General features: G+C 40.9%; 2 protein-coding genes across 4 annotated transcripts in view; both read left to right on the top strand.

Annotated features, from left to right (window-relative positions):
* Positions 1-2,352, top strand: part of fgf12b (fibroblast growth factor 12b) — a 28,032-nt gene extending 25,680 nt beyond the window's left edge. For all 3 annotated transcript variants that reach the window (XM_017491643.3, XM_017491642.3, XM_017491641.3), the window contains exon 5: positions 1-2,352. This exon is cut by the window's left edge and continues 1,321 nt beyond it. The gene's annotated coding sequence lies outside the window, so the exon portion shown is untranslated.
* A 4,167-nt stretch (positions 2,353-6,519) lies between these two features.
* LOC108277591 (interleukin-1 receptor accessory protein) overlaps positions 6,520-12,500 on the top strand; it is a 15,157-nt gene continuing 9,176 nt past the window's right edge. The window contains exons 1-2 of the mRNA XM_053687423.1: positions 6,520-6,636; positions 8,741-8,826. Of these exons, the coding sequence (XP_053543398.1) occupies positions 6,620-6,636; positions 8,741-8,826 (103 nt within the window). The 5' untranslated portion in view covers positions 6,520-6,619. The remainder of the gene's footprint in view (positions 6,637-8,740; positions 8,827-12,500) is intronic.

The following is a 12,500-nucleotide window of genomic DNA, read 5'->3' as shown; positions in this document are numbered from 1 at the left end:
GTTAGACCACGGTTATATGGAAACTAATAGCAGGTAGGAACTAAGGTTGTGAGCGGCGAGCTGAAGAAATGTCGAACCACACGCGATATAGGATCGGTCCGTTACAGTGTCGTACCTAATTTACATAGAACTGAGAAAAATCTGAAATGACTGACATCGCGGATCCGATTCCACCACGTGGTCACCTGTCACGTCCGAGTGTGAACGCCAGGTAAGGAGCGACAAGTGAGGTAAAAACGTAACTGTTGTAGTTTGGTGGTTTGCAGCACCCTAGTGGACTGTGGCGGAACTGCAGGCTATCGTAAGTTGTGTTTTGAGAAACTGGTGAATCAGATGTAATTGAGATGTACATAAAGGGGTTTTAGTGAGGTCATCATTATTAATAGATGATCGTACGCATGTTAACAAAGATAGTCATAGGCTTAAGTCAGTTGTGCATTACCGCTGTTGTTGCGTTTAATGGGCTGCATGTTTTGTGTGTGTGTGTGTGTTTAATTTCTTATCCTTTTTTTAAATGCATTTTAAAAATGCTCTTCTGCACTTTTAAGCCTCGTTACTCTGAATTTCGCGAGAATATTTAAAGTTAGGCTGCCTTGTTTAAATCCTCGGAGAAGAGGTCTAATCCGCGTTGTGTCTGAATTATTCTCATCTGACGTTTTGTCTTTATGTCTGATCTGTGTCTATCTCCTGGGAATTTGTGTTTGGTCTCATCCCGCTATACCTGGTCCCGCTATACCTGTGTAATCTCTCCAATCCGATCTCTCTATCTTGTTATCAGACTTGTTATCGCTGTCTTATCGTTTTCTGCCTTTGTATACAGCCTCTCTGGCTGATATCGATGGATCTAACCTCTCTATCTGATCTCTTTGTCTCATCTTTTACTTCATGTCTGTACCTAATTTCTCACCGTCTGATCTCCACATCTAACCTTTCGCTACATGAGCCGTCCGTCGATAAGCTTTTCACGTTTGATTTATGTTCCTAATCTCTCGCCGTTTTTTTTCTCGGCTTTATCTCGTCTCATCGTCCAGTCTTTTTAATGTCCAATCTTTTTTTTCTACTTTAATTGTCTGATCTCTGTGTTTCCAAAAATATATATTTTGTCTGATTTCTCAATAGTATATTGCTCTGCGTGCATCTTTTCATGTTGTATGCCTTTTTGTATGATTTCCATTAGTGGTCTCTTTAAATCTGATCTTGTCGCACTCTATGTAATATTCCTACATCAGATTTTTCCATCCCGTCCCATTTTATCCTGTGCATCCTTCCATGCCCTACCATCTTTGTTTCGTTATGTCTAACTTATCTGAACTCTGATAGTTTAAACACAAGGATAGATGTTGGGATATCATTCTTTCTAATCTCTATATATCCACTCCTTCTGTCTGTCTGATTTCTCCATATACATATGCTCTCTCTCTCTCTCTCTCTCTCTCTCTCTCTCTCTCTCTGATCCCAGCATGTCTGGTCTATATTTACAGGGGAACTTTTGATCTGACGTCTCTAATTTCGCTCGCTGCCTAAATTCGTTGTCTAACCTCGTCTTGATCGGATCTCGATGCTCTGTTATCGTCTTCAGTTCGGTGTCTATCAGTCTAATCATTACCAATGACAGATCATAGACCGTGAGAGATTAGATACACAGAAATTCCCGTGATCTCTTTTAATCAGTGTATTCTGTCTGTGTAATCTTTCACACCGAGAGAACAGACATGTCAGGGATCAAACACATACACCTCATAGGGTCTATCTAATCTCTCACTGCCTGATCTCTCCTTAGTGTCTGATCTCACTGTCTGATCTCTTATGATTGTAAACACTCTATCTGGAGTGTGTCTTCCTGCCAAAAGCACCGACTGCCCTTTAGATACAACCACAGACCCGCACACACGCACACACACACACACTAAGCTTGAACCTGATTTACCACTGAGGTCACTTTGCCACCTGTTGGTCAGATGAAAGAGTCAATTGGGGCGAATTTTGTGAGAAGTCTTCCATTAGGAGAGCAGCACCAGCATCACTTGCACAGAGGTCAGAGGTCAGGCGTTATCGGGTCGGTGGAGTGTAAATAAAGATGTCCGTCCGGGTTTAACGAAAGGTTTTATTTATTATTATCGACTGCCTGAAGCTGACGACTGTCTGTTCGCAAAAAAAAAAAAAAAAGCCAGAATGTTGATTTCATTAGTTAGTGTTTGCACTTTAATTAAATTAAACACATTCAAGATGTGTAATGTACAAATGTTTTGTGTGTGTGTGTGTGTGTGTGTGTGTGTGTGTGCGTGCGTGTGTGCGTGCATGACGCTGACCATCAGGATGACCAGATCATTTACATTAAAATATTGAAACCAAGTGCATGTCTACCAGTGTTTGATTATTACACCCCCACTGCACGAACAACACAGACTTACTAGCTTACTAGCTAGGTTTTCTTCGGTAGCTGACGAGCTAACGAATAAAAATGAAAAAAATATTTCTTCTTAGCTATAAGAAGTTTAACATTTTTAAATGATGTCCACATAATTCACTGTATGCGCCATATGTGCACATAAAAAGTTTATTAACTAGCTGGCTAGCAAAATAAACGGTAGTGATGTTTCTTCTAGCATATAGCCTATTAGCGGGAGAGTCCTATGTTCCTCAGCTCTATATAGCACTTAATGGGAACCGGAAAAACATGTTCCCAGCTCTGTATTCACTTAACATGACATGGGTTATTGTTGGAACTTGTCAAAGGGGATTTTAGTTTCCCCAGCGATCCGGCACTCAATATAATACGCTTAGACTTGAGGGAACTAAACAAGGGGTTGGAGTCATGAAATCACAACAGGTCTTAGCTTCCTTAGGTGAAAACGTGGCTAGTATGTTTCTGAATCAAACTCTCATGACATCATGATTTACATATCTAATTTAATCCAGTTTATTTTTGCCTCAGAATATGCTAATAAATTTTTTTTCCTGCATTTATTTTAATTAAGTTGTGAAATTTTGAACACCTTTTTATTTTATTTTTTATTTTATTCATGCGGTGATATCTGGGGAACATAGGTGTATTAGCTAGCCTTTAATTAGCCAATCGAAAACGTATCAGTAGGTTAGCAGCCAGATATGTCTTTTAAAACTCTTTAATGTGTAAATTTATTCTGTATGAGTTGCTGTGTGTGAGGATTTAAGTTCACTCTCTACATAACTGCTGCTGTTGGCAAAGTGTAGCGAAGACAGACGGCAGAAACTAGCCAGTAATGTTTGGTAGAAAGGAATGTTATACGAATGGAGAATACACAGTTAATGGTACTTCAAATAATTATATGTACAATATAGAGACGAGAAATGTTTAATATAGCACCACTCACAGCACAGAAAGTACTGAACATACAAGTGTGTTAGCTTCGACTACTCTAAGGCTAACAAGAGCAAAACACCTGCTAGCATCTAGCGAAACTCCAAATTCTGAAGAAAGCTATGCTAGCTCAGTTAATGCTAGTGCGTCATAAAAGGGGGGGGGGGGGGGGGGGATGATGATTTCACATTCAAAAACCATCCCATCAGTCAGAAAGTGTTTTCCATTTAGCCTCAAATTGAGGTGTTATTCTAGCTTTAGCCTCATTCAGAAATAATAATAAAAAAAACAACCACATTGTGAAACATTTACATAGTTGGGACTTTAGGACTTTGGGTTAGGGTAACCCTAGCCCTGACCCTAACCCTGGTCTCTTCAAGCCATTCTCTACGGGTCTCTCAAGAAAGACAGATGCAATGTTAGCAATGAAATCACAGTGGAATCCTGGTGCTACACTTAACTCTATGCACAGTAAGTTTTCTTGAAGGTCTAACCTGTGTAGATACTGTAGTCCTGACTGACTGAAATAGCTATCTCTAATGACATCAGATTCACATCTTTCCACTGAACAGGACGGAGAAGTATCGTAACATAATCGCAAAAGCCGAAAATAGCATCGTTTATACACAGATTAGCTAGCTAACATTAACTTGTACTGGATGTGCACGCGATAAACAGATCCGGTGCCCCGCCTCTTCTTACCAAAATCTTTTTTTTTTTTTTTTGCTTATTTAAAATATGTAAATATTAAAACGCTAACGTGGCTAAGAAAACTAGCCGGACATGAAACACTTTCCAACGTTTACCCACAATTTCAAACACTTTTATTAGATCAAAGTATACCGTGTAGTGTTTTCTTCCTGAACTGATTTTTCTGTCAGCTGTTACATCCATTGACTTAATTATAACATATGTTCAGTGGGTATGTTAGCATCTGATCCCAATCTGTTATTAGTATCAAAGCAACAGGAGAGGAGAGGAAAGAAAGTTAGAGAGAGAGAGAGAGAGAGAGAGAGAGAGACAGAGAAAGAGAGTTGGACAGGGAAGGGAATGAGAGAGACAGAGAGAGAGAGAGAGAGAGAGAGAGAGAGAGAGAGAGAGAGAGAGAGAGAGAGTCTGTATTCGAGAGCAACACATCTGTTATAAAAACTCCTGACAGAAGCTGTTAACATCACAGCGCTCTGTGTGTGTGTGTGTGTGTGTGTGTGTGTGTGTGTGTGTGTGCGTGTGGGAAGAGGAACAGCATGACTGTTGGTGATGAAATAGAGGCCTGCAATCACACTCAGCCATTACTCTAACACACACATATTGCTGACTTAGGTCTGATCTGCTTACAGTAAATCACAGCTAGGACCTGGGTAAAGTGTGTGTGTGTGTGATATCTTTAGATGTATATTGGTCTGTGAATATTTCTTTATACTGCCTTCTGTGGTGTGGCGTCTGTGATGCGCAGTGATGGATATATGCCTGACTTGCGCCCTGTATTCCCGGGATAGTCTCCAGATCCACCATGACCCTGACCAGGATAAAGTGGTTACTGAAGATGAATGAATGAATCTGTGTATGTGTGTATAACCCCACCTCTTGTAGCAGCAGGACAGATATGAAGCTTGTGGGACAAAAATATAAATAAATGCAGAAGTTCATTAGAAAATGTTGTGAAACTATCTAGCTGCCTTGCAGAAATCTATTATTACATAACAGCGTCTGAGAGATATAGGATATGTAGGAATAGGAAAACATTTACAACGTCCACCTGAGTACATTAATACTCGACTGAAAATGAATGCCTAATACTGATGTGTATTGTTAGTTAACAGTCTCTGAGATATAGCAGTAGTATCACAATGCCAGAGCCATATCTCCCAGGGTTGAGTCTGGCCAGTACCTGGATGGGAAACCTCCTGGGGAAAACTAAGGTTGCCGCTGGAAGTAGTAATAGTGAGGCCAGCAGGGGGCGCTCACCCTGTGGTCTGTGCGTGTCCTAATGCCCTAGTATATTGATGGGGACGCTATACTGTAAAAACAGCACCGTCCTGACTCTGTAGTCATTAAAAACCCCATTAGCCCTTATCAATCACGACCCCCTAATAATCTCCATCTCTGAATTGGTTACATCACTCTCTCTCCTGTCCACTAATAGCTGGTGTGTGGTGGGCGTTCTGGTGCAATATGGTTGCCGTCGCATCATCCAGGTGGATGCTACACACTGGTGGTGGTTGAGAAGATCTCCCCTCCATAGCCTACAACATAAAGCGCGTTGAGTGTCTAGAAAAGTGCTGTATAAATCTAAGGAATTATTAGTAGTATTAATAACATAGTTACTCCGGTTTCCTCCCCCAGCCCAAAGACATGCATGGTAGGCTGATTGGCGTGTCTAAAGTGTCCGTAGTGTATGAATAGGTGTGTGAACGTGTATGTGATTGTGCCCTGCGATGGACTGGCATCCTGTCCAGGGTGTGCCCCGCCTTGTGCCCGATGCTCCCTGGGATAGGCTCCAGGTTCCCCGTGACCCTGAAAAGGAGTAAGCGGTAGAAGATGGATGGATGGATGGATGAATTAATAACATAGTGCAATATAATAAAGTGATTGGCTGTGGATTTTAGTGGGCGTTGAGTTGCCAGTGAAGAAGCGTTGCCACTCAGCCTTGTTTTTGGGCCAAAAATAATTGCTGTACGCACTACAACTGGCAACATGGCGACGTCATGGTGCCTCAAGTGTTATATAAAAGTTCCTGACTTAGAAGTAATTTTAGTTATGAGTGGGCCTGGGGAGTCATTTCGCCTACCACTTGTTACCTCATCAAGGTGGGCACGGTTTGTTTCAGTGAATAACTGGAACAAATGCTTAGTTAATAAATAAATAAATGAATGAATGAATAAATAAATAAATAAAGCAAATTTTTAAAGCTCTTGAAACACTCCAATTTTCCAAATTGTGATAATGAATTGAGGGTGTTTTGGGGGGATGGGGGTTATATATACGGCGGCTTAGTGGTTAGCACTATTCATTTTTTTCCCGGTTATCCTGTACCTCTCTCTCTCTGAGGTACAATCGAATGTAACCCTTTGCAAAATGGCGGACGCGTCGACGTATATAACAGCAGCGACTTCCGCGTTGCAGGGCAATGTGGGATTTGCAGTCTCGTGCAGCACGGGGTTTCCCGTAGGAGGAGCCTGACGGTACGGAGCTGACATTTCCGTTCACACTGAACTAAACAGAACAGCCAGAAACACTCAGGAAACGCGTGACACGGAACCGAAACGCGCGAGCCCGTGAATGGAGCGTGTTAACCGGTAAGACGCGCTGCATTGACTCCGGCACGCGCTAGGGTTTGCGCGTTTGCGTATTTTTAAGTAGCTCTTTATTATTTATTTTGTTAATTATTATTATTACGTGGCGTGCTGTTTGTTATACATAATGATGCGATGCTGTGTTTTATTATTTTTTTAAAGCAAAAGCGCTTAATTATGCAAACTGTAAATATTAATTAATTTATTAACGCTAATTATAATGAACACCTTTGTAGGAGAGAGAGATTGGAGAAACACACAACTACTTTCCTAAGAGAGATTGCCCAATGTGTCGTTTCCGATGTTGTGTGTGTGTGCGTACGTGTGTGCGTACGTGTGTGCGTACGTGTGTGCGTACGTGTGTGCGTACGTGTGTGCGTACGTGTGTGCGTACGTGTGTGCGTACGTGTGTGCGTACAATTTGCAAGGTTACCTAATATTTAACTAAAGCACGTGTTTGTTATTCGACAAAAGAAAAGGTATACTCATAAATATGGTGAAGTTTCCTGGAAGGAGATCTTTAAAAAATAAAAGAGTTTATTTAAAATAAAATTTGTGTAAGGAGTCTCCAGTACCAGCATCAATAATTCCACAGGACAGAGAAGTTGACTAGCTGTGTCTTTAAAAAAAAATTTTTTTTTATCGTCTTCTGAAGAAAAACAGAGGCTGGTGAAGGGGAACGGCTGTTTCGAACTTCTGAGGACGTTCCACGACATCAAATGTAACCGTAAATGGATAAAAAAATATATATAATGTGTCATTTGTAAGCGAATTAAAAATTTAAACGGCTGTGATATCCAAGGAATAGCACACTGAGATGTGGGTCGCGTCACACGACCCCGTCACTGATTATTTACCCCCATATTAGCATGGAACACAAAGTAAATAAATCTATATGTTTTTAAAGTAATACGGCTGCTATAGCAAATGGAAATCGATGCATATATCCAGTAGCCTATTTATCTCGTATTTAGTGTTTACTGTGACTGAAGGTAATGTACGAGGTTGTGAAATACATCGCACGCTTCCATACCCAGACCATTTAAACAGCACTTAGCAGATAAATAAGAAATAATTCAAGCAAATTTGTTTAACGCTTGATTTTGTCATCTGTTTTTCCTCATCCAAATATAAACGGAGAGCCCACTTCATTTTCAGTGTGTAGCCGGAAGGAAGAAATCGGAGGCACAGAAAAAAGTCATGCCTCCACTTGAACCTGTTTGAATGTAAAGCTACCACCACCACGTTTAAAAAAAAAAAAAAAAAAAAAAAAAAAAACATAAACAACCCTGTCAGTTTATTGTAATTACTAAAAGAATCTTGAGTGGATTCTGTATTCCTTAAATACCAGGTGTAATGAGTGTCGTATACGTTTAGAGTTGTGGTGTGTGTGTGTGTGTGTGTGTGGGTGTCTGTTTAGTACACACTGTGTAATTGCCTTTCAGATTGAGCAGCTTATTGATCAGGCACAGAATTTGATTAATCAGTGTGTGTGTGTGTGCGTGTGCCACAAACAAGTGGCCTCCTAAGTGCTTCAGTCTGACTCGAATCAATTAAGTGTCTTGTAGCTTTTGCATAATTGGCATTCCAGATTTCCCATAATGCTTTTCAGTGAAATTATAGCACACCATTATGGAGAATTGCATGTATGTGTGTGTGTGTGTGTGTGTGTGTGTGTGTCCTTCACTTCTTCCTTTCATCTTCTCTCGCTCCCTCCATCCTCACTTCCTCATCATTATTCCATTCACCTTTACTCCTTTTATCATTTCCTTACTTTCTCATTCCCTCCATCATTACTTTCCCCATCACTTCCTCATTTGCTACATCCTTTACTTACTGACCACCTCTGTGTGCGTGCATGCGTGTGTGTGTGTGGGGGGGATGATGGATGCTGCCATGGCGACACAGGGGACCCATTGCTCTCATCCTCTCAGTGGATCTTCCATTACTGTCTGGCACACACACACACACACACACACACACACACACACACACACGCGCGCGCACACACACAGAAAGAGAGAGAGATCCCTGTCTTTCTTATTAAATCATCCATACCTCAATGAAGCCTGTTCCTCTAATGTTATCTCTCTCTCTTTCTCTTCAGGATGTTCATCTCAGCTCTCCTAGTCCTCTGCTTGATGTGGGTGGTTCATGCCACCCTGTTAGGAGCCCTGCCCACTAGCCAATCAGGTAAGAGCTTTGATAAGTAAATGTGATAATTTGATAAATGTGGCTCCTCTCTCTCTCCATCTTTAAGTCTAGAATACTCGCAAAAATGTTTCAGTAAGGTCTCAAATCGACTCTCTATTCACTACAAATACTAATTAAAGCCATCATTATTCTATTCTGGGTGTGTTCCAAACCGCCCCTTCTAATCACTACAAAGGCTAAATAAATACCACCACATTTACACTCTGGATGTGTCCCAAACCTCATAGTGTAATCACTACAAAGGCTAAATAAATACCATCATTACTCCATTCTGGATGTGTCCAAAACTACAAATTCTTATTCAGCACACAGGTTAAATAAATGCTAGGGGTGTAACGATACACTACAGTTACGATTCAAATCGATTCACGGAACTGGCTTCAAGATTCATGATTCAGTTCTCAGAATACTTTTAACAAAATTTGAATGAAGAAAAATTTGGACTGAAAAGACTCTTTTAAATTTTTTATTTTATTTCATTATTTTTGAACTAATGTGCATCTTTGGTCTATGAAACACTAAATAAGTTAAAAGTTGCTACAAACAGTTTTAATATTGTAAACAAAATGTACTACAGTATCTTAAAAATAAATACATGTATAAATTCTCCAAGAAATTTGGCTGTATAAGCAAAGTCCCATGGGACAGTGATGGATTGAAACGTATTGAGCTCTGTAGCAGCACCTAAGGCATCATTTTAACTGAAAATAGAGCTGCAAAGTCGGCTAAAATGCCCGGCTTCTGCAGCCTCTTTATCGGGCACGGTAGATCACAGAGGCACCAGGGTGGTGTCGTTTCAAAGCTACCGAAGAGCTCTTTCTAACCGTTATAATGTGGTTGTGTAACCATATAACTAATAATCCTTGTTGGTCATTGCGATCTGGTGCTATCGGCCAATGCATAATTAATAGAACGCTGATATACACAATGTGAGTCGCACATTCCCATGACGCACATCGTGTAATTGTCTTGCGTCGTGTAACAATGCATCATTACACCGCTAATGAATACCATCATTTATTTCATTCTGGAGGTGTCCCCAAACCACATTTCCTATTCAATAGAAAGGCTGAATAACTGCCATCATTATTCCACCGTGGATGTGTCCCAAACCACACTTCATATTCACTACAAAGGCTAAACATATATCATCACTTTTCCAACGTGGACATGTTCCAAACCACAAACTCTTATTCAGTACTAATGTTAATGAACAGTCGTATCATTCCACGTTAATGGACCAGTCGATTGTTATTCACGAGTTCAAAGGTCAAAATTTTCTCACAGCAATGAGTTTAGGAGTTCGATATGATCTGATATGAAAGGCATGGAGGTATAGTTAGCAGTCGACGGTTAAAAGGTTATTAAGGTAAAGTTGCTAAAACGTTATGTAAGCAGATTTTTTTTTTTTTTTTTTTTGTCAGGGGTATTAGATTTTCAGCGGAAAAGTAGGTTTAATAAATACTGCTCCTCATCTGCAGAACAAAAGCTTTTTTTTTTTTTATGTTTGTTTAATCTTAATGCACTTCAGTATGCCATGATGCTGTAACTATAGTGTGTGATATTTGTGATGAATCCCACCACCTGCTGCGCTACACACATGATGTGATCTAGATGATTTGTGGAACGTTGTGTACTAGCTGACACATGACCTTTTCAGTATCAGGAACACGCATCGGAAGTGGAATAAACAGCCACGTGCAATATACCGTGGTGTGCAATGCACTTAGTGCAAAGCCTGAGAGAAATCAAGTGGATGTGTGTGTTTGCAGATGGGGCAGACTAAAATGAGGTGCCCTAAAGTGACTTGCGTGACGTATGGGACTTCAAGATCCCGATGGCCTGTGGCTAGAACCTCCTTCTGAGCCTTTCTGTTTTAGCCATGTGGCTGCAGAAGCATTTGCCTGACCTCAGCAGCCTGAACAGACCGTGCCTGGGGTAGGAAGCGTCCTTGATCATTTTCTGAGCTCAGAAAACCAATTTGAAAGCAAGGCAACAGTTTTACCGCCTCAGACAATTCTGGAGGTTCGAGGTATCTACTCCAATTCAAAGGATGTTCTAGACGTTTGTATGGTAACTGCGCCATCCAAGACTACAACACCCTGCAGAGGGTGGTACGTTAAGCAGAACTTCAACCAAATTTTCTCGGGTCAGCCTGATATAACTGACCTGCTGGGAAGGAAGGATTGTTCTTGTGGTTGGTTCTAGTTAACATACCCTCCTCTGCAGGGGGTTGTGGTCTTCTTGGATGGAGCAGTTGCTGTACCAGCAATGGTAGAAACCCCTGGAACTTGAAGATCAGACTGCTATGAGGTGGGTGTCACACTATGACTCTGCCCAAGGTTGCTTTGAACCTCGTGTAAATTTTTCCTCAAATGTAAGAATTTGCTTAATGTCCCTTCTTGTCCTATGGCCAAGAATAGAGCAACGGGGGTTCTTGAAGTTTAATAAAATTAGGCGTAACAGTGGTCCAATAGATGCGATAAGATCGGTGGACCTCATCTTTCTAAAGTGCTTTTGATATTTGTAATGGCCATTCTTTCAAAAGAACAATCAGCTAATGCTGCTGAACAAACGGATAAAGACTACTGGCATAAACTCGGACATACAGGACAAGCCAAAGTGTTTCTTAAACTATGAGTAGACGATTGGGTTCTGACAGTCGGGGAGTATTATCAGTGGTAGAGGAGAACAAAGTAGAGCAGATAAGGAAGAGGGACTACAGCTATCTGATTGGATATTTGAGCCCTAACAGGTAAAGTAGGATACTTTTGGTTACTGGTGGTCCAGTAGTATGACTGGGAAATGGGGCAAGTCTGTACCTTTAAACCTTTTTGGCTGCTGAATCATGGGTAATTCTTTTTTCCGAATAAAAGGTGCCACAATTTTATCTGCTTAGGAAATGTAAAGACAGATAGACTGAAAACGATTGGAACTGATTCTGCGAACCGACAGTATTGGCTTAGTGGACCACCTTCACTCATTCTTCTTCAGAAAGTGTTTTTATTTATTTATTTATTCTTATTGACGCATCCGGATCCTATCCAAGAAGCTCTAGACATGTTGTAGGATGGGATTGAATTCCACACACATTCACACACTCATTCGAACCTAGGAGGAATTTAGCATAAAAAAGCAATGTTTATCAGAAGCCGGGGGATCCGGCGGGAACCTCCACTGACACGAGGAGGACAAAGACACTAACGGTTCCAACCTGGGACCCTGTGCTCTGACGCGGCAACACGACCTTGCTGCGCCACCCCATGGTCAGAGACATGTACAAGAAGATCGTCTGCGTACAAAACTGTTCTACCGTCAGCCAGGTGGTTAATTACAGCATCAAGGTGCATCTTTCCACCATGAAGTGCATTAACTTTTAAATATACAAGTGAAAAACTTTTGTATTGCTAAAAGACAATAAAGAGAAGGGTAATTTTTTTTTTTTTTTCATTTCTATTCCAAATAGTTCATTGTGGACATGAAATCTGTTTGTCCCAGATGCAAGGGCTAGTGAATTGTCCACCCCTGCCTTTAGTCTGATTTTAGACTCCCCTATAATAAGGATAGGGAACAACCCGGTTTAGCAGCGTCAACGTTTGTGTGCCAGTGTTGGTCATAAACCTGTTATCATCAATGCTCCGTGGTGTACGTGT

The sequence above is a fragment of the Ictalurus punctatus genome, chromosome 17 (assembly GCF_001660625.3).
Source record: "Ictalurus punctatus breed USDA103 chromosome 17, Coco_2.0, whole genome shotgun sequence".
Classification (NCBI taxonomy): Eukaryota; Metazoa; Chordata; class Actinopteri; order Siluriformes; family Ictaluridae; genus Ictalurus; species Ictalurus punctatus.
Note: the sequence above shows the minus strand (reverse complement) of the source record. Positions and strands in the feature narration are given on the sequence as shown.